We start from the raw sequence: 17,917 nt of genomic DNA, 5'->3' as shown, positions 1-17,917 counted from the left end.
AAGCAAAGGGAAAAAGGGGAATTCACTGGTAGTCTGGTGATTAGGACTCAGTGCTCTCACTGCTGGGGCCCAGGGTTTGATCCCTGGTCAGGGAAGTAAAATTCCATAAGTCACATTGCACAGCCAAAAAAACAAAAACAAAGATAAGTACTCAAAATTTATCATTTCCTAGTTATTTTACTAGGCTTCACTATTATCTATACCGGTAAGGTTATTTACATCTATTATACCTATGATAAAAATAACTATATAACAATGTTCAACTATTCATCTCTTTCTAAGTCCACATTGGCAGTTTGAAATCGGCCATGGTAGGAGTATGTATTCCATGCAAATCAGCAAACACTACCAATCATGGCTCCTGTCACACTGAAACTGGCTGCTGAATATCTACCAGCACACCACTAGTTCAGAGATACCACTATCATGTTTGTCTGGTCATTGTTGTTCAGTCACTAAGTTGTGTCGGACTCTTTGAGACCCCATGGACTGCAGCACACCAGGCTTCCCTGTCCTTCACTATCTTCCAGACTTTGCTCAAACTCATGTCCATTGAGTCAGCGATGCCATCCAATCATCTCATCCTCTGTCACCTCTTCTTCTCTTGCCCTCAATTTTCCCCAGCCTCCGGGTGTTTTCCAATGAGTTGGCTCTTTGCATCAGGTGGCCAAAGTATTAGAGCTTCAGCATCAGTCCTGCTATTGAATGTTCAGGGTTGATTTCCTTTAAGATTGACTGGTTTGATCTTCTTGCTGTCCAAGGGACTCTCAAGGGTCTTCTCCAACACGTCAGTTTAAAAACATCAATTCTTTGGAACCTAGCCTTCTTTATGGTCAAAGTCCCACATCTGTACATGACTACTGGAAAAACCACAGCTTTGACTATATGGACCTTTTTTGGCAAAGTGATGTTTCTGCTTTTTAATACACTGTCTAGGTTTGTCAGAGTTTTCCTTCCAAGGAGCAAGTTTCTTTTAATTTCGTAGCTGCTGTCACCATCCACAGTGATTTTGGAGCCCAAGAAAATAAAATCTGTCACTGTTTCCACTTTTTCAGTTCCTGATTTCCATTCCTAAGAGAGAAACCAAGAATTGAATCATCATTTAAAAGCTAATGAGGGTACTTCCCTGGTGGCTCAGGGGGTAAGAATTCACCTGCCAGTGCAAGGGATACAGGTTTGATCCCAGGTCCAGGAAGATTCCACATGCCACAGAGCAACTAAGCTCGTGTGCCACAACTACTGAGCCCAAGAGCTACAACTGCTGAAGCTTGAGTGCCTAGAGCCTGTGCTCCGCAACAAGAGAAGCCACTGCAATGCGAAGCCCATGTGCTGCAACAGAGAGTAGCCCCCCCTCCCTGCAACTAGAGGAAAGCCCATGCAAAGCAACAAAGACCCAGCGCAGGCAAAAATACATAAATAAAATATTAAAAAAGGGAGAAAAAAAAAAAAACCAATGAGGGACTTCCCTGATGGTCCAGTGATTAAGACTTTGCCTTTCAATGCATGGGGTATGGGTTTAATCCCTGGTAGGGGAAGTAGAAGCAATGTTGTAACAAGTTCAATAAAGATTTTTTAAATGGTTCACATAAAAAAAAAAACAAACCCAAAAGCCTAATGAGATAATAAAGCTGAGTTTAAGGAAATGGATGCACAGGTTGGCTGTAAGTAGACTTGGCTGCAAGTAGACTTCAGTGTGGAGTATCTACCTCTGGCTTTCTCTCCTTCCAGGAGACCTTCTACCACAGTGAATGACTATTGCTCAGTCTAGCACAGAGGTCTTATGTAGACAGGGTCCCAAAGGACTCTGAAGAAGACATTGGTTGCCCTCTAGGTATCTATCTTACAGTGTTATCCAGCTGGCCAACTGAAGGATTTAAAGATGTATAAGAGTACCATGTTGACACAGAAGACAAGACTTTCCCATCTCTGGCGTAAAATCACCTCCAAGATTAATAAATCTCGTAAATCTTAAAACTAGGATAATAGCATGGAAGAGAGCTGGTAAAATCCTTAGAGGTCATTCAACATTCAACATCTTCCCAACTGCCCCATTTTACAGATGAAGTAACTAAGTTCACGTGATAGTAAATGGCTTGCCCAAGGTCACATAACAAGTTAGTGGCCAATGTCCAAAGTTCCTAATACCTGAAGGAAAGACCTTTCTTTAACCTTTCTTAAACATTCCATTTAGGAATTCCACTTAGAGAAATCATACGATCTTCAGAAAATGTGAGCAGGGACAAGCACAAAGTTTACACACAAAAGGCTCACCACCACCTTCCTTTCTAGAAAATTAAAGAATATCCTTATAGAGTACCAACGAAATGCCAAGTGCTATGGGGAGCACAGAAGAATAAGATTCAGTTACTCATACGCAGGAAGTGAATGTGGAATCACTCCTAAAACTCTTTCAAGGGGAATGTGGGATTCCTCAGGTCTAATGTGACCCCTGTTCTGACCACATAGACAGTGGCATGGAAACCAACCTCACTGTCTTAAGTGAGAGTTACACAATAGATTCTTTTTTTTTTTTTTAAGTATCATTGACTTACAATATTATATCAGTGTCAGGTATGAACATTAGATTCTTGATTGGGAAAGGTAAAAAACAGAGAAGAGCCCACTGAGGCAAATTTGGTGAGCTTTTCCCAAGTGACCCAGTGTGGGACATCTCTTTTCCCCAAGGAGAGAATCCTACAAGCAAGCAAAAGAAGAGAACATGCTGGGTTAAGAGCCAGAGCTTTAGTGCATTAAGGACATTTTGCATTTGAGATATTCACACTCATCCTCCTAGAGAAATGAAATAGAAAAAAAGACAGAATAGAAGCCCAAATTTCTTATTATTAGATTTCAACATATATAAAATCACTCTGTCAAATTGCTACAAAAATCTCTAAACATTCTCATTTCTGTACTTATCTTGTCAGTTTGCAGGCTGACGCTAATCCCAGTTCATACTTCGAGTACACCGCACTAAAAAGGCTCTGGGACGTCTTGGCCCCCGGAACTCCTTTGATGGGGGATCTTTCTATTTTTGGTGGGTGATTTCTGACCTCCCTTTCTCATCCAAATCCAGTCCAGGGTGCGGTGAAGTGATTTGGATTATGGTCACAGAGTACTGAGTCAGGACAGTAACTTCCTGTTCGTACTTCTCTGCATCCCTTTAGCCTGCCTTCCTCAGCCTCAGGAAAGAGTTTCACCAAGCAAGGAAGATCTCCATCCCTTCACTGCAGTACCCAGCCCTACCTAATAATGCCTCGGGTTCTCCTAGGGGTCACAAGTTCTTTCATTCATTTATTTCTTCACTCATTTATTCATTCATCAAGGCATCTTCTTCAGTACTAAGAATGCAAAGTGAATCTTAAAGACAGATTCCTGCCTAAGGCTGAGCTTATGAAGGCGACAAAGTGGTATCAGAAAGAAAGGCATCTGTCTTTTCAAATATAGCCCTGGGTGGCCCAAAGGTTGATTCTTACATATACAGGCAGTTAACAAACTGGAAGACTCTTGTGCCCTTGGACTGCAAAGAGATCACACCAGTCAATCCTAAAGGAAGTGAAGTGAGTGAGAGTCACTCAGTCGTGCCCGACTCTTTGTGAGCCCATGGACTATACTGGAATTCTCCAGGCCAGAATACTGGAGTGGGTAGCCGTTCCCGTCTAAAGAAATCAACACTGAATATCCATTGGAAGGACTGATGCTAAAGCTGAAAGTGCAATACTTTGGCCACAAGATGGGAAGAGTCAACTCATTAGAAAAGACCCTGATGCTGGGAAAGATTGAAGGCAGGAGGAGAAGGGGACAACAGAGGATGAGATGGTTGGATGGCATCACTGACTCAATGGACATGAGTTTGAGCAAGCTCCAGGAGATGGTGAAGGACAGGGAAGTCTGGTGAACTGCAGTCCATGGGGTCTCAAAGAGTTGGACACAACTTAGTGACTGAACAACAATAACAAACTGGAGTTCTAACAAATACAAAATTGCAGACCTACTGCTGCTGCTAAGTCACTTCAGTCATGTTTGACTCTGTGTGACCACATAGACGGCAGCCCACCAGGCTCCCCTATCCCTGTGATTCTCCAGGCAAGAACACTGGAGTGGGTAGCAGACCTACTAGGAATGAAGGAAATTTACTTGCACTTATTCTGGTAGAATATGGTAAAAGGGACTGTTGCAGAGGTGTCTGCTCCTGGGTCCCACAGCACTTTACAGTCACCAAGGGAGGAGGCAAGAATGGTGCACTTGATTACTTGGGTAGAACAAGTGGGAGAGAGCTCCAGATAGAGTTCCTCTATAATTGTTAACACCCTGAGGAGGGAGGCAAGGTAAGGAGTGGGGTCTCATTAATGAGTGAGAACCCCATAACTTTGAGGGAGAGGTGACCTGTCTTCAGAATTAGCAGAGTTAATTCTGCAGAGACAAGGAAACTTGTCTTCTCTGGGCTACAAAATTCCAATTAATGAGCCCTCAAGCAGGAAGAGAAAGAAGTCTGACTTATAGAGGGTAGAAACCTCCTGAGTAGGGAAAGGTTTCAGCTCCTCTGTCAGCCTGGGAGGGAAGAAGAGTTGGCAGGGCGGGGCAGGGCGGGGTTTCCCTTGCAGGCTTTGGGCTGAATCCCTCCTCCCTGGCCCCTCATTGGGTTAGTGGCTCCTGCAGCCCTACCAGTGAGGGACAAATGAGAAGAGCTGTTGATTTTTCACCCCTTGGCCATGCAGCATTTCCCTACATAAATACTGAGAAAGACCCTGCCCTCTCCTCACTTCTCTGGACTTGGCCCTGGGCTAGACTTGGTCTTCTGGGGGTGGGAAGGGCCATGGGGGACCTACTTATTCTCAGAGTGGCTGTGGGCATATGCTATGTAACCTTCAGTGCCTCTGCTTGGTAAGTCCTTCCCTCCCACTGTTCACTCCTCACCAAGGAAGCTTCCACTATCTCATCCCCATTCACCAACTGCCTCACTTTTTCTCTTTTTGGTAGGTCAGTGAACAATTTCCTGATAACAGGGCCCAAGGTAGGATGGTCTCCTGCTCCTGTTTTTACCCATTCATGTTCCTGAGGGAACTCTTCTGGGGAAAGAAAAGACGGGAGGGGAGACAGTGTCAGAAGTCAGACACGCAGAGGAACCTATGACCAATCATTCCCTAATGGAGAGCTAACCCATTTGATTCCTGTCTGTACCTTCTGACCCAGATGACCTGATGAGAGGCAGGGCTGAAGCTCGCACCCTTTTCCCTTTGCCAGGCCTATCTGACCTATACCACCAGTGTGGCCCTGGGCGCCCAGAGTGGCATCGAGGAGTGCAAATTCCAATTTGCTTGGGAACGTTGGAACTGTCCTGAAAATGCTCTCCAGCTCTCCACTCACAACAGGCTAAGAAGTGGTAAGTTTGTGCCACCTGTACAAGGGTGTATATGTCCATGAAGTTGGGCGTGCAGTATGTATGGATGTGTAACATGTATGTGTGCAGTGAAATGAAAAAGTTATCGGTGATCTGCCACTTCCTTGTTGTGGGTTATTTCCCCTTCTCTGAACCTCAGTGTTATCCCTGGGGTCAATAAGGTCAGCTGTTTAGTTCACCAGGAGTGTCGTAAGGGTTGACTGAGGTGAATACAAAAGTATTTATATACAAGTGTAATTACTCTGTTTTCCAATTCATGTTGTATTTGTGTTTGTACACACTTATATTTGCATGAAATAAAAATGAGGGAAAGAGTCAGTGTTCGTAGCCCCTGAGGGAATTTCAACTGTCATAAAATCCCAACGACAGAGAAGCTGAGAGATCACACTGAGCTATGCCTCATGTGAAGTGTGTGTGTGTGTGTGGAGTGTGTATGTGTGTGCATGATGTACCTGTGCAGCTGTTTATAACTATGTATAGTAGTTTGCAAGAAAGTCATTTATGTAGAAATGATTAGTGAAGAGTTTCCTGAGGAAAGTTGAGAGAAATGGGGTAAAGAAAATGAGGGGGAAAGTATCTTCCTGTGGCGTATACAACAAATAGGATGAGAAAAACATGGGACAATGTTTATAAGGCCTTAGTCAGATACAAGCTCAGTAAGTGGTAGGTACTATCATTATAATTATTACATGGCTCCAGCTCCACCTCAGAAAGAAGAAAAATGCCCTTCTCTCTTTCATAAGCCAGCCTCATAGCCCTGAATCCTTACTGCCTGAGGACCAGAAGCAATGGCTAATGAACAGAGGCCTAGGCTGGATTATCAGGGGAACTGGGTCCTGGTCCCAATGCCATAACTGGTGAGGACAGTGGCCTCAGTTTCATCACTTTCTCTCTGGGTTTTACTTTCCCCATCTGTAGCATGGGGATGCTCATTCCTGCCTGTATGAAGTAAGGATGCTGGGAAATCATGTACTGTTCTCTCAAGCAGAGTAACATCCTCTTAATAAACCCATAGAGGGAGGGGGATAGGAGAGAGACATGAAATGGCATTGCCTGCTTTGGGTCATCAGGGTCCTAGTTTCTAGTTCCCTCTTTCTTTTCAAAGCTACCAGGGAGACTTCTTTCATTCACGCTATCAGCTCTGCTGGAGTCATGTACACCATTACCAAGAACTGTAGCATGGGTGACTTTGAAAACTGTGGCTGTGATGAGTCAAAAAATGGTAAAACAGGTAAGTTGTGCCCTCTGATGGGTGTGGGAAAAGGTAAGGGGTTTAGAGCTGAGCATAAGCTAAAGTCTTCCAGAGAAAGCCTGAGAGACACAGCTTCTTCAAACCCCTAAACCCCAGCAGAAATTTCCATGGTGGCCACTCCTAGATCAAGACTCTGCTAAGATGATTAGAGGATAAGCAAGTAGCACCAAGCTCTAAAATCAACAAGGCATCTAGGAAGGAGGAAGCCAAAGAGAGTTTAAAGCTAACTCTCGTATTTCAGGCTTAGAATGGCTTGTCCATAATCCATAGATATCAAATTATTTGCAGATAGCCTAAGAGACTTATAGGCCTTCCCTGATGGCTCAGACAGTAAAGAGTCTGCATGCAATGTGGGAGACTTGGGTTTGATCCCTGGGTTGGGAAGATCCTCTAAAGAAGGAAATGGAAACCCACTCCAGGATTCTTGCCTGGAAAATCCTTATTCAGATTTGTCACTAATGAGGGAGGCTGCTGCTAAGTCACTTCAGTCATGTCCGACTCTGTGCGACCCCATAGACGGCAGCCCACCAGGCTCCCCCGTCCCTGGGATTCTCCAGGCAAGAACACTGGAGTGGATTGCCATTTCCTTCTCCAATGCATGAAAGTGAAAAGTGAAAGTGAAGTCGCTCAGTCGTGTCCGACTCTTAGCGACCCCATGGACTGCAGCCTCCCAGGCTCCTCCGTCCATGGAATTTTCCAGGCAAGAGTACTGGAGTGGGGTGCCATTGCCTTCTCCGAATGAGGGAGGAGATAGTCTAATAAGACTACTGTACAGTAATGGTACAGAATTCTAAAATGAACAGCAATGAACCTTTGAGATCATCTGGGCCAGCCCCAGCATCTTAATTTTACTTTGGGTATGGAGTTGAATTGTCTAGAGCTGGGGAGTACCTGGAGGGTGGGCAGTTGACTTTAGAAATAGGACTGCCCCCTACCCCCATTCCCACCCTAAATACCTCCATTTCCCTGTCCTACTTTTTTTTTTCTTTTTTTGACCATACTGCACAGTTTGTGGGATCCTAATTCCCTGACCAGGGATTGAACCCAGGCCATGGCAGTGATAGCACGGAATCCTAATCACTGGACTGCCAGGGAATTCCCTCCCTGTCTCACTTTTAGCTATAGCTTTACACACTTCTACAACTCTTGGGGATGGTTTGGCTATGTCAGCTAAAATGACCGTGAGTCTTCTTCTAGGACTCAGCTGGAAGCTACACACAGAACTTACTCTTTCCTTATGTGCAGGAGGCCATGGCTGGATCTGGGGAGGTTGTAGTGACAATGTTGAATTTGGGGAAAGAATCTCCAAACTCTTTGTGGACAGCCTGGAGAAAGGGAAGGATGCCAGAGCCCTGATGAATCTTCATAACAACAGAGCAGGCAGGCTGGTACGTATAAGAGTTGACCAGTGAGCCAACAGGCTGAGCATTTACAACAGTCTCACATCTGTACAGACCTTCACAACTTACCAAGAGCTGTCTCAAACATGTTTCATCCCTTACCACCCAGCAGGACTAGGATAGCTACTCCTGTTCTCTGGATGACAAAACCAGTTAAGGCAGAGCTATCACTTGGCCAAGGCAATACAACCAATTAGCATCAGAACCAGGCAATGAACACAGATCTTCCAGTCTAGTCCTTTTATCACTAAACCTTATATGCTAACTCCTTCTACAGGCAGGTTTCTGAGAACATATAACAATACAGATCCAAGGCCCTGCTTCCATGGCTTAAAATTTTAACCATTTCAACTGGAAACTAACAAGGGTTTATCATACAACTTATGTCCTAATGTCTTTCTGGGTCTGGAGAGGTTGGGACTGATCTAAGCTTCTCTGGAAGATCAACTGCCCCAAAGACTTCTGGGGTGCATGGAAATCCTTGGAGTGTTCTGAACTCAAATCTGGATTCTAGTTGTATTTGGAGCTAAGAGCATAAAAATTTTGCTTTGAACCTATACCTAGATGCCCTGGCTGCCCAGTGTAGAGAAGAGGTTTTCAAAGCGACAATAATGTAATCACCTTGGGGATAGGGCTTCAGACTTCAGGTTTCCTTCCCTCTGGAAGAGAGCCCAAAAGACAAATCCAAACACACACAAACACTCAAGCCCCCAGCTATAACACTTAGTACCAATTATCATATTTTTCATTTTTAGTTTACAGAGTACTTTCTTCTTCATCTTCTTTTTAACAAAGTACTTTCTTGATCATTCTTAATCTTATGGGCAGAAAGAGAAACAAGCTCACAAGCGATATAGTTGGGCCTTAAGCCTAGGTTTCCTCTCTCCAGTCACCTTCTCAACACTTGCCTGGCTTTTTCCATAAGAATCACGCAGTAGAGCATTAAAATTACCAATATCAAAGCCTTTAAACCCCTGAACTTCCTAATTGAGAAGATCTGAGGTAGGGCCCAGGAATAAGTATTTTTCACAGGCCTCCCTCATAATTCTGATGTACTCTAAAGTTAAGAAATACAACTCTAAAATATTCCATTAATTGCTAGCCTTTGATCTTCTCTACCCAGAGCCAATCTCCTTTTGTCCTCCCTCTCTCTTTCTTTCTCTGAAGGCAGTGAGAGCCACCATGAAGAGAACTTGCAAATGTCATGGCATCTCAGGCAGCTGTAGCATCCAGACATGCTGGCTACAGCTAGCTAACTTCAGGGAGTTGGGCAACTACCTAAAGGCCAAGTACGAACGGGCACTGAAAATTGAGATGGATAAACAGCAGCTAAGGGCTGGGAACAGTGCCGAGGGCCACTGGATACCCACCGAGGCCTTCCTTCCTAGTGCAGAAGCTGAGCTGATCTTTTTAGAGGAATCACCTGATTACTGTACCCGCAATTCCAGCTTGGGCATCTATGGCACAGAAGGTCGGGAGTGTCTGCAGAACAGCCGCAACACATCCAGATGGGAGCAATGCAGCTGTGGGCGCCTCTGCACAGAATGTGGCCTGCAGGTGGAAGAGAGAAGAACCGAGGCTATCAGCAGCTGTAACTGCAAATTCCAGTGGTGCTGCACTGTCAAGTGTGAGCAGTGTCGGCATGTGGTGAACAAGTACTACTGCACGCGCTCCCCAGGCAGTGCTCAGTCCTGGGGCAAGGGCAGTGCCTGACAGCACCCACCAGGAACTTACTGCTCAGTTGTATGACAGTGGAGGGGGCACAGCTTCTCTCGTGGAGAGAAGAGGTAAGGAAAACAATTGGAAAACCACAGGGTTGATCTGTTGTCCTCTTGATATCTGCTGTACATGGGATAGTGGAGGCCTGAGATGATACAGCAATCTGGGCCTCCTAATTTGGGTAGACCCCATTTCATCTTTTCTGCAAGTTACTTCCTGGTCTTCCTGCCTATAATTCTATAGCTTGCTAAAGGGGAAGCTTGATTTGGGGTCTGTATCCAGAAAGACCTTCAAAATACTTGCCCCTGGAGTTTCAGACCACATCTAACCCAGCTGTATGGCTAAGAATCAGAGGGAATGGAAGCCAAAAATGGAAGAGTTCTGTCCAGACTCCTGAAGGAGTAACCTTCCCCTACTCTAGCTAGCTCCGGAAAGATCAACTATAAGTTCACAGAGATAAGTGAGGCAGAGACTACACACCTGCCTATATCGATGTATTTTTGGTATTGGGTTTTTTAACTCAATGCACATTTTTGAAAAGTTCTCCCTACCCATTCCTGGGGAAACCAGTCCATATAACCTGACAACTTTTCCAACTCAGAAACCATTTCTGGAGCCATGGAGAAGGGATTGGCACAGTAAGTGGACAGGTGACTACAACTTATCCAGTCAAAGCCTCCCAAGAGGGATTTTTCCCAAAAGAGCTGTAGAACAACTCTCTTTTGTTATTTTCCCAAATTGGGAACTCAACTTCATTTTGCAATAAATCCTTCTAGTATACATATTTGAGACTTTTTGTTTCTCTCCTTGGAAACCTTAGGATCAGAAATGGAATGAGAAACCCCACTTCTATATTCCAATGATGTACAAGTCTAAAAGAGAAACTGGAAATACCAACCCCTTGATATTAGTGTTAGATATCAGATAATAAAATTCAGACGCAAGCACTGGCCTATAGGAAAATAACCCAGATTTCTCTATTTAGAAGGTATTATTTTAATGCAACCTAAGCAACTTGAGGAACAAGCAAGCCCTTTGAACTTGAACCATATTCAAAGTGTGTTTGCTCTCTCAACTTAGGCTTCCTGGGGTGTCTGTACACGGAGGAGCTGGGCTCCAAGGCAAGAGACTGGGAAAGTTGTGGATTCTCCCTTCCTCATTTGCACTTCTACATCTTCCACTGGTAATCTGTGGGGGGAGAGCCCTAGGGGCTCAGCCACTGGTCTCCTAAATCTGAGCATCTCAGCCTTTAGAGTCTTCCCTCTCTGCAAAGGCCAAACACCCCACAGGGAAGAGATATTCAGCTATGTTAAATAAATAAGTAAAGTGGCTGATCACCAAGAGTAGGGAAACATTCTTAATGTTTTAAATTAAAAAAAAAAAAACAATTTAAATGTTCAACATCGGGGCACACTAATTAACTCATGGCTGCACAATGGAATATTAGCCATTAAAATAATATTCTGGAAAAATATTTGGTAACATGAAAAACATGCATGATACAATTAAGCAAATAAAGTTACAAAACAGCATGTTCAGAATGAATTCAATTTTGTTTTAAAAAGAGAAAAATATTAGCTGTCATGTAATACCAAAATAGAGTGGTTTGTTTTCCTTTTTGTGTTTTTCTGTATTTTTATATTTGTCCACAATAAACAAATTTTTTGTCTTCAAAAAGAATTAATAGAACATTAATTTTTAATGCCAACAGGGAATAACCAATCCATTGTTTTTGTTTAAGTGAAAAAGAAGGTAAAATATTTATTAAGGAAGTTGGCATCTCAAGAAAAACCATAAGCAGGTGCTTTGCAAGTCTACACTTATCTCTATTTTGTTGTTGTTGTTTAGTTGCTAAGTCATGTCCGACTCTTTCTGACTCCATGGACTGCAGCACACCAGTCTTCCCGTCCTTACTGTCTCCCGGAGTTTGCTCAAATTCATGTCCATTGAGTTGGTGATCCTATCCAACCATCTCATCCTCAGTCATCCCCTTCTCCTGCCCTCAATCATTTGTGCACTTAAAACTACCAACTATCACAGATGTCAGACACCAGAGACAAGAAGAAATCCATAAAAGTAGCCTATGTCAAGGAAATGGAAGATTTCCTCTACCTCACTTCAAGGAAGGTAAACACACACACACACACACACACACACACACACTACAGTTAGCAACAAAGAAGTGTGTGTGTGAGAGAGAGAGAGAGAGAGAGAGGTGGTAGTAGAAGGGGGGATGTAAGAGATATCATCTAAGTACAAAAATTGTGGTGAAGTAATAGGCAACCAAAAGAAAAGATTATTTTCCTGGGGCTCAGAGGGAAAACAGTTATCTGACTTTGAGGTTAAACCCTCAATAAATATAGATGCCAAATTACTCATCATGAAACCTGAGTTATGAAACTGCTAAGGAATTGAACAAACTAGACTTTTCTCTTTATCCATAACTGAATCTCCATCCAAAGACCCCAGGTATCTGATGCTTTGACATTTTCTCCAGGACCTTGTTGACGTTCCCAAATGACCTTAGGGGAGATTTTCAGAAATAAAACCATTCCTGATGCCTGGTGAAGTGAAAGTCATGTCCGACTCTTTGCAACCCCATGGATCATACACTCTGTGGAAATTCTCCAGGCCAGAATACTGGAGTGGATAGCCTTTCTCTTCTCCAGGGGATCTTCCCAACCCAGGGATCAAACCGAGGTCTCCTACATTGCAGGCGGATTCTTTACCATCTGAGCCACAAGGAAAGCCCAAGAATACTGAAGTGGGTAGCTTATCCCTTCTCCAGCAGATCTTCCCAACCCAACTATCAATCATGGAGAACATGCCTTATGTTTTCTAGGGGTTTATATTTGAGATTTTCACTAATGAAACTGAGAAATCCATGAACAGTTTGCCTACTTCCCCTCAAAGCTCATAGTCCCAATCCTTCCAAGCTTCTTCCAACCTCATTCATTTTACCCTCATGGCAATCAACCAATCTTCCCACATGGACCCTGGGCTACAAACTAAAGGAATTTGGATTTCTCTGCATCCATCACCTTCCTGTCAGGGGGTCATTTCTAGGCATTACAGTGGCATTCAGATTCAATAGTTACAACCCTACACTCCTACCCTTTTGGCTCATCCGTAACAAGCTGGCTATCATTAAGGTGACAGAACAGTAAAAACTCATGTTTGATAGGTTCAGGGCCCAAGACAGGCAGGTTGGCAGTCACAATCTGATAGTGGATCTTGAAAAACTGCTGAAAAAGGAATCAACTCGATGAGGGAAACCTGTCCATGAGCCAAGTCCCATATTTCAGTAAATTCAGGCACTGCTCCACATTGCCTGGAGAATAGAAGCTTCTGTTTTCTCAGTCTAGGCTTGCCAGGCCCTTACAAAGCTTTTTCTCCTCCTCTTCCTCCTTCACCTCTTCTTCCTTCTCCCTCTTCTCCCCACCTTTGCCATGAGCAGAATTAATGACTCCTAAGAACTCAATGGACATGAGCTTGAGCAAACTCTGGGAGATAGTGAAGGACAGAGAAGCCTGACATGCTGCAGTCCACAGGGTAGCAAAGAGTCGGACACGATTTAGCAACTGAACAACAACAAGAAAACCCTAAGGCCTATTCCCAGTTTCCCATGGTCTCCTGCCAATCTCCTTAGGGCTTGCTGGTGTGTGGTCGTAAGGGCGGAAAGGAAGTAATTGGGCATCTACTAAGTGTCAGATGCTTAATATGTATCTCCAATCCTCAGAACAATCCAGTTAGAGTTACAATTATTTCCCTTACTACTGAGGAAAGTGTGGCTCAGAGAAGTTAAGCAACCAACCTTAAACATAAGGAGGTAGATTTGAATTCAGACTTCCTACCATATGACTTTATATTCTTCCTTTACACCACTTACACTCTGGGACCCCAGGGATCCCTGGCAACATTCTTAACTGTCATGACAGCTTTGTAGAAGGACTCCATTTATATGCAGTGAAAGGTGTCCTTTTCCTCCCTCTTCTACAAGTAGGAGAGTCACATTTCTCAGCCCTTCTCCAGAGAGAAGAAACCTAACTTTTGACTTGCAAAGGCCTTCCTTGGAATGATAAAGCAGATAGCCTGGCTCCCGCTGACTTGGGAGGGCAGAATCCTGGTTCTCCAGGGGGTACTCAAAGAAAGAGGCTAACCAGTGTGGTCTACAGTAGAGGTCAAAGTTTCAAAGGAAAAGTCAAAAGAGGGGTGTTTACTTTAGAGGCTAGAGGGAAAAAATACAGGCTCCAGAGAAAGACAGATTTCTAGCCCCAGATCACAAAGTACTCATATAACTGATCTCAAAATAGTGATCAAGGGCCTAGATAAAGATGTTTGGGTGGGTGGGAGGGGGATGAAAACAAAGATCAGAGCAAAGACTTCTAGAAGAAGTTAAAGACCTCTGGGTGAGACTAGTGCTCTACATCCTTCTAATTCTACTGCATTCCCTACCACAGGAGATAGGGACTCCCAGGTGACACAGTGATAAAGAACCTGCCTGCCAAAGTGGAGATGCAAGAAACCCGGGTTCGATCCTTGCGTCAGGAAGATCCCCTGGAGAAGGAAATGGAAACCTGCTCCAGTATTCTTGCCTGCAAAATCCCATGGACAGAGAAGCCTGTCAGGCTGCAGTCTGTGGAGTCACAAAGAGTCGATACAACCGAGCGAGCACACTCACACCACAGGAGGAAAGTTAGGTTTGGAGGAGGAAAGTTCCCCCTGCTTCCCAACCCCCAGTATCACCAAGCGAGATAGCTGAACATTAGATTCCAAGGCCCTGAACACTCTCCATGGCTGGTATTCTGCCCACCCTGCCAGGCTGCCCTTTTTATCAAAAAATGAATGTATGATAACCAATGAAAGCATTGAGGAAATTAGGCCAAGGCTCTGGGAAGCCTCAGACTGCATTTGGTCAGGGAGGGAGGAGGTAGGCAGTGGGTAACTGAGGTGGAATATGGTAGGGGATGGGTGGGATGTGGGTAAGGGAAAGGTGGTACACATTCCCCTCAGATTCCCAGGTACCAGAGTATACCTATGACAGGTCTAGGGGATGGTGAGATGGTCCCTTGACATTTCTTGGCAATCTATAAGAGATCACTTGATTCAGCTATCTGCTTCTTAACAAGAGAGCTCCCAATCAAAGGCCTAGTGAAGAGGAGCACATCTTCTACTCTGTTTTCAAAGACTATCAGGGATAGAGGGAGAAGCTAATACTTCCTTACTAGGATAAAGTGCCTATCAGGACATTTGCCGCATGCCTAACCTGAATCAGCACTGCTGTGTTTTAAGTCTACCAAATCTTCTAGGACCCCTCATCATGGATTCTGGCCTTTAAGCATTCCTTTTATCCAACCTGAATAACTGAATTACTTCAGTTTTTCACTAGTTCTCTCTTACACTATTTTTTCCTTGACCTTATTCAAATGCACCAGCTTTGGGTTTTGGTGAGGAGGTAGGTAGGGTGTAAGCCAGATACACTTCTTAAACCCCAACTGCATTCACCTTTGCCCTCAAGAATCTGAAGAATCTACCTATTCTTGGCTGTCACAGAACTTTGATTGTCCCATCAGGCCCCACTTGCGTTTCTCCATGGCTCAAGTTCATTTCTAACCCCTCCACTTCAGCCAGGACCTCAATCAACAAGATCCTCCTGTCCTAGGGGCCTGCAGGCAGCGCAGGGACAAGAACATGAAGCTGACAGTCAGGACACGCTTCCTTCTCTGTTCTCACCTGCGAAGCATTTAGCTACTTTAAAATCCCAGTTTTATTTCTGTGCTGATGATTCCAAAATCTCTGTTTCTGTGCAAGCTCCAGGCACCACAGCTCTAATATTCCACAAGCCATTTCTATTTGAGTGACAGAAATGAGTCCTCTACTTCCATCAGTAACCTAATGACACTTTGAGTGACTAAGGCTTAACTAACGCATCATCCTCGACTTCTCCCTCTGCTCAGCTTGTCATATTGCACCTGAATTTTGTGCTAACTCAATAACTGATATTGTGCTCAACTCTCTACCCAACACAATGCTATCATACTTTCTTACTAAGACACTATCTTCATCATAACCTGACTTAAAAAAAAAACCACCAGTGTCCTAGAGCAGAGGTCTCCAGCCTCTAGGCTAATGCTTGATGATCTCAGGTGGGGCTGATGTAATAATAATAAAGTACACAATAAAGGTAATGTACTTGAATCACCCTGAAACCATCCACCATACCTACAATCCACGGAAAAACTCTTCCACAAAACCAGTCCTTGTTGCCAGAAAGGTTGGGGACCACTATCCTAGTGAATATAGTCCCAATTCTCTGGCTTGACATCTCAAGTCTCCTAAATTTGACACAATCTTATTGTAAATATTGAAAAAAAAAAATTCCCATGAACATAATCTCATGAAAATCCAAAAAATTTAGAAATACACAGACCAAAAAGTGAGTAATACCACTCTTCCCAGAGGTAACGCCTATTTTGCTTTTTCAATTTTATCCCTTGTTTCCTCAGTTTCAGCTAGACTAGGTTATGACAATTCTTGTATACACCATTTCCATGCAACTTCCATATCTCAGTTAAAACCATTTTCTTCTTTAAGGTCTATCTGCTCTTTGAAATTGCCTGCCTTGTATTTGACACAAACTAAATTTTACCGCCTATGATATCTAGACATTATGTACTTTTCTATGCCTCAGTGATAGAGCTGTCAAGTCTCCTCTTTGGAAGTAGGGCCTTGTTACCCCTCTTGGTGGCTCTGCCAGCCTCTCATGACACTCTGCCTTCGCTGGGTGATTTGTACAGGACATGGAATTTCAGAGACGAAAGAGACCTTAGCAGTCATCTCCTGTAAACCTCTCACTTCACAGAAGAGGAAAGAAATTCGCCCAAGGTCATTTGCCTAGTTAAATGTCAAGCTGAGGATAGACCTCAGGTCTTCTAATTTCAAATGTAATCAATTTCTAGGTCCTCTGCTCTTGGAGTTGGGGTTAGTGGTCCAAACTACTCTCAGGACCAATCAGCGGGGCAGTAACTTTAGACTGGTTAACTGATGGGGGGAGGGCTTGCATATGGTATGTGTGTGCTCAGTCACTCAGTCATGTATGACTCTTGGCAGTTTCATGGAATAGCCTGCCAGGCTCCTCTGTACATTATCCAGGCAAGAATACTGGAGTGTGTTGCCTCTACTCCAGAGGATCTTCCCGACCCAGGGATTGAATCTGTGCCTCTTGTATCTCCTGCTTTGGCAGGCAGATTATCATTAGTACCACCTGGGAAGCCCCTGTATATGGTATGTGATATTTAAAAAGAAAATGTTAAGTCTAAAGAGAATGAAAGAGAACATTTGAGGTTCTCAAACATACCGTTATCACTTGAGCCCAAGACAAAGGAAAAGGTCAGCCTATTCTCCCAGCTACATTAAGCTTCATGGTACGTACCCCTTCTCCTCTCCTTCATACTCACCTTAAATTGGCTTCACCTAAATAAAAATGTTGAAGGACACAAAATCAGAGTCACCTTGAATGCTGACATCTCTAGAAATCCAGTGCTCTTTCTATTGTCTCATAGTTTATACATGCTATTCCAAGTATAATTGTAATTGTGCCTCCTTTCATTCCAGAAAGTGTACTGTTTGATGGCAATTATATAGTGCTCTTATTTATAACTCACTTCATGCATTCAATAAACATTTCTTGGTCACATACTCTGTTATAGGCATAGCACTAATGCGAGGGATAAAGAAGTTCATGACACTGACAAAGTCTCTGCCTTCATGGAACTAGCATTTTCATGGATGACACATACAATGAATAAGTTAAAAAAAATAGGCTATCACAGATTGAGATAAGTGTCATGATGGAAATTGTAGGGCTCTTACAATAAGGCAGCAACATTTTAAGAAAAACTGGTCAGAGCTCTGTGAAGTTGACATTTAAACTCATACCCAAAGGAATTAATTGTAAGAGCTTTAAGAAAACATATTTCAGAGAGAAGCATTAACAATCAGCAAGGCCCAAAGCAGAAAGGAGCTTGGGAAATTCTGAGAACTGACAAAAAGTTTGATATAACTGGAGAATGCTTTGCATGTGGTGACATGAGATGAACTTAGAAAAGTAAGCAGGGTCCAGATCATCCAAGACCCAGCTGGTCA

At 43.6% G+C, this 17,917-nt stretch overlaps 1 protein-coding gene across 1 annotated transcript; it reads left to right on the top strand.

Moving 5' to 3' along the window:
• The first annotated feature begins 4,816 nt into the window (after window positions 1–4,816).
• On the top strand, window positions 4,817–9,766 carry WNT8A (wingless-type MMTV integration site family, member 8A). Its single transcript, XM_010844453.1, has 6 exons — window positions 4,817–4,884; window positions 4,981–5,014; window positions 5,245–5,383; window positions 6,507–6,632; window positions 7,899–8,041; window positions 9,221–9,766. The coding sequence occupies exons 1-6, from the start codon at window positions 4,817–4,819 to the stop codon at window positions 9,764–9,766; spliced, it is 1,056 nt and encodes a 351-aa protein (XP_010842755.1).
• Window positions 9,767–17,917: the final 8,151 nt, after the last annotated feature.

This window comes from Bison bison, unplaced genomic scaffold (genome assembly GCF_000754665.1).
Source record: "Bison bison bison isolate TAMUID 2011002044 unplaced genomic scaffold, Bison_UMD1.0 scf7180017864203, whole genome shotgun sequence".
NCBI classification, from domain to species: domain Eukaryota; kingdom Metazoa; phylum Chordata; class Mammalia; order Artiodactyla; family Bovidae; genus Bison; species Bison bison.
This window is presented reverse-complemented; position numbering and strand designations above follow the sequence as displayed.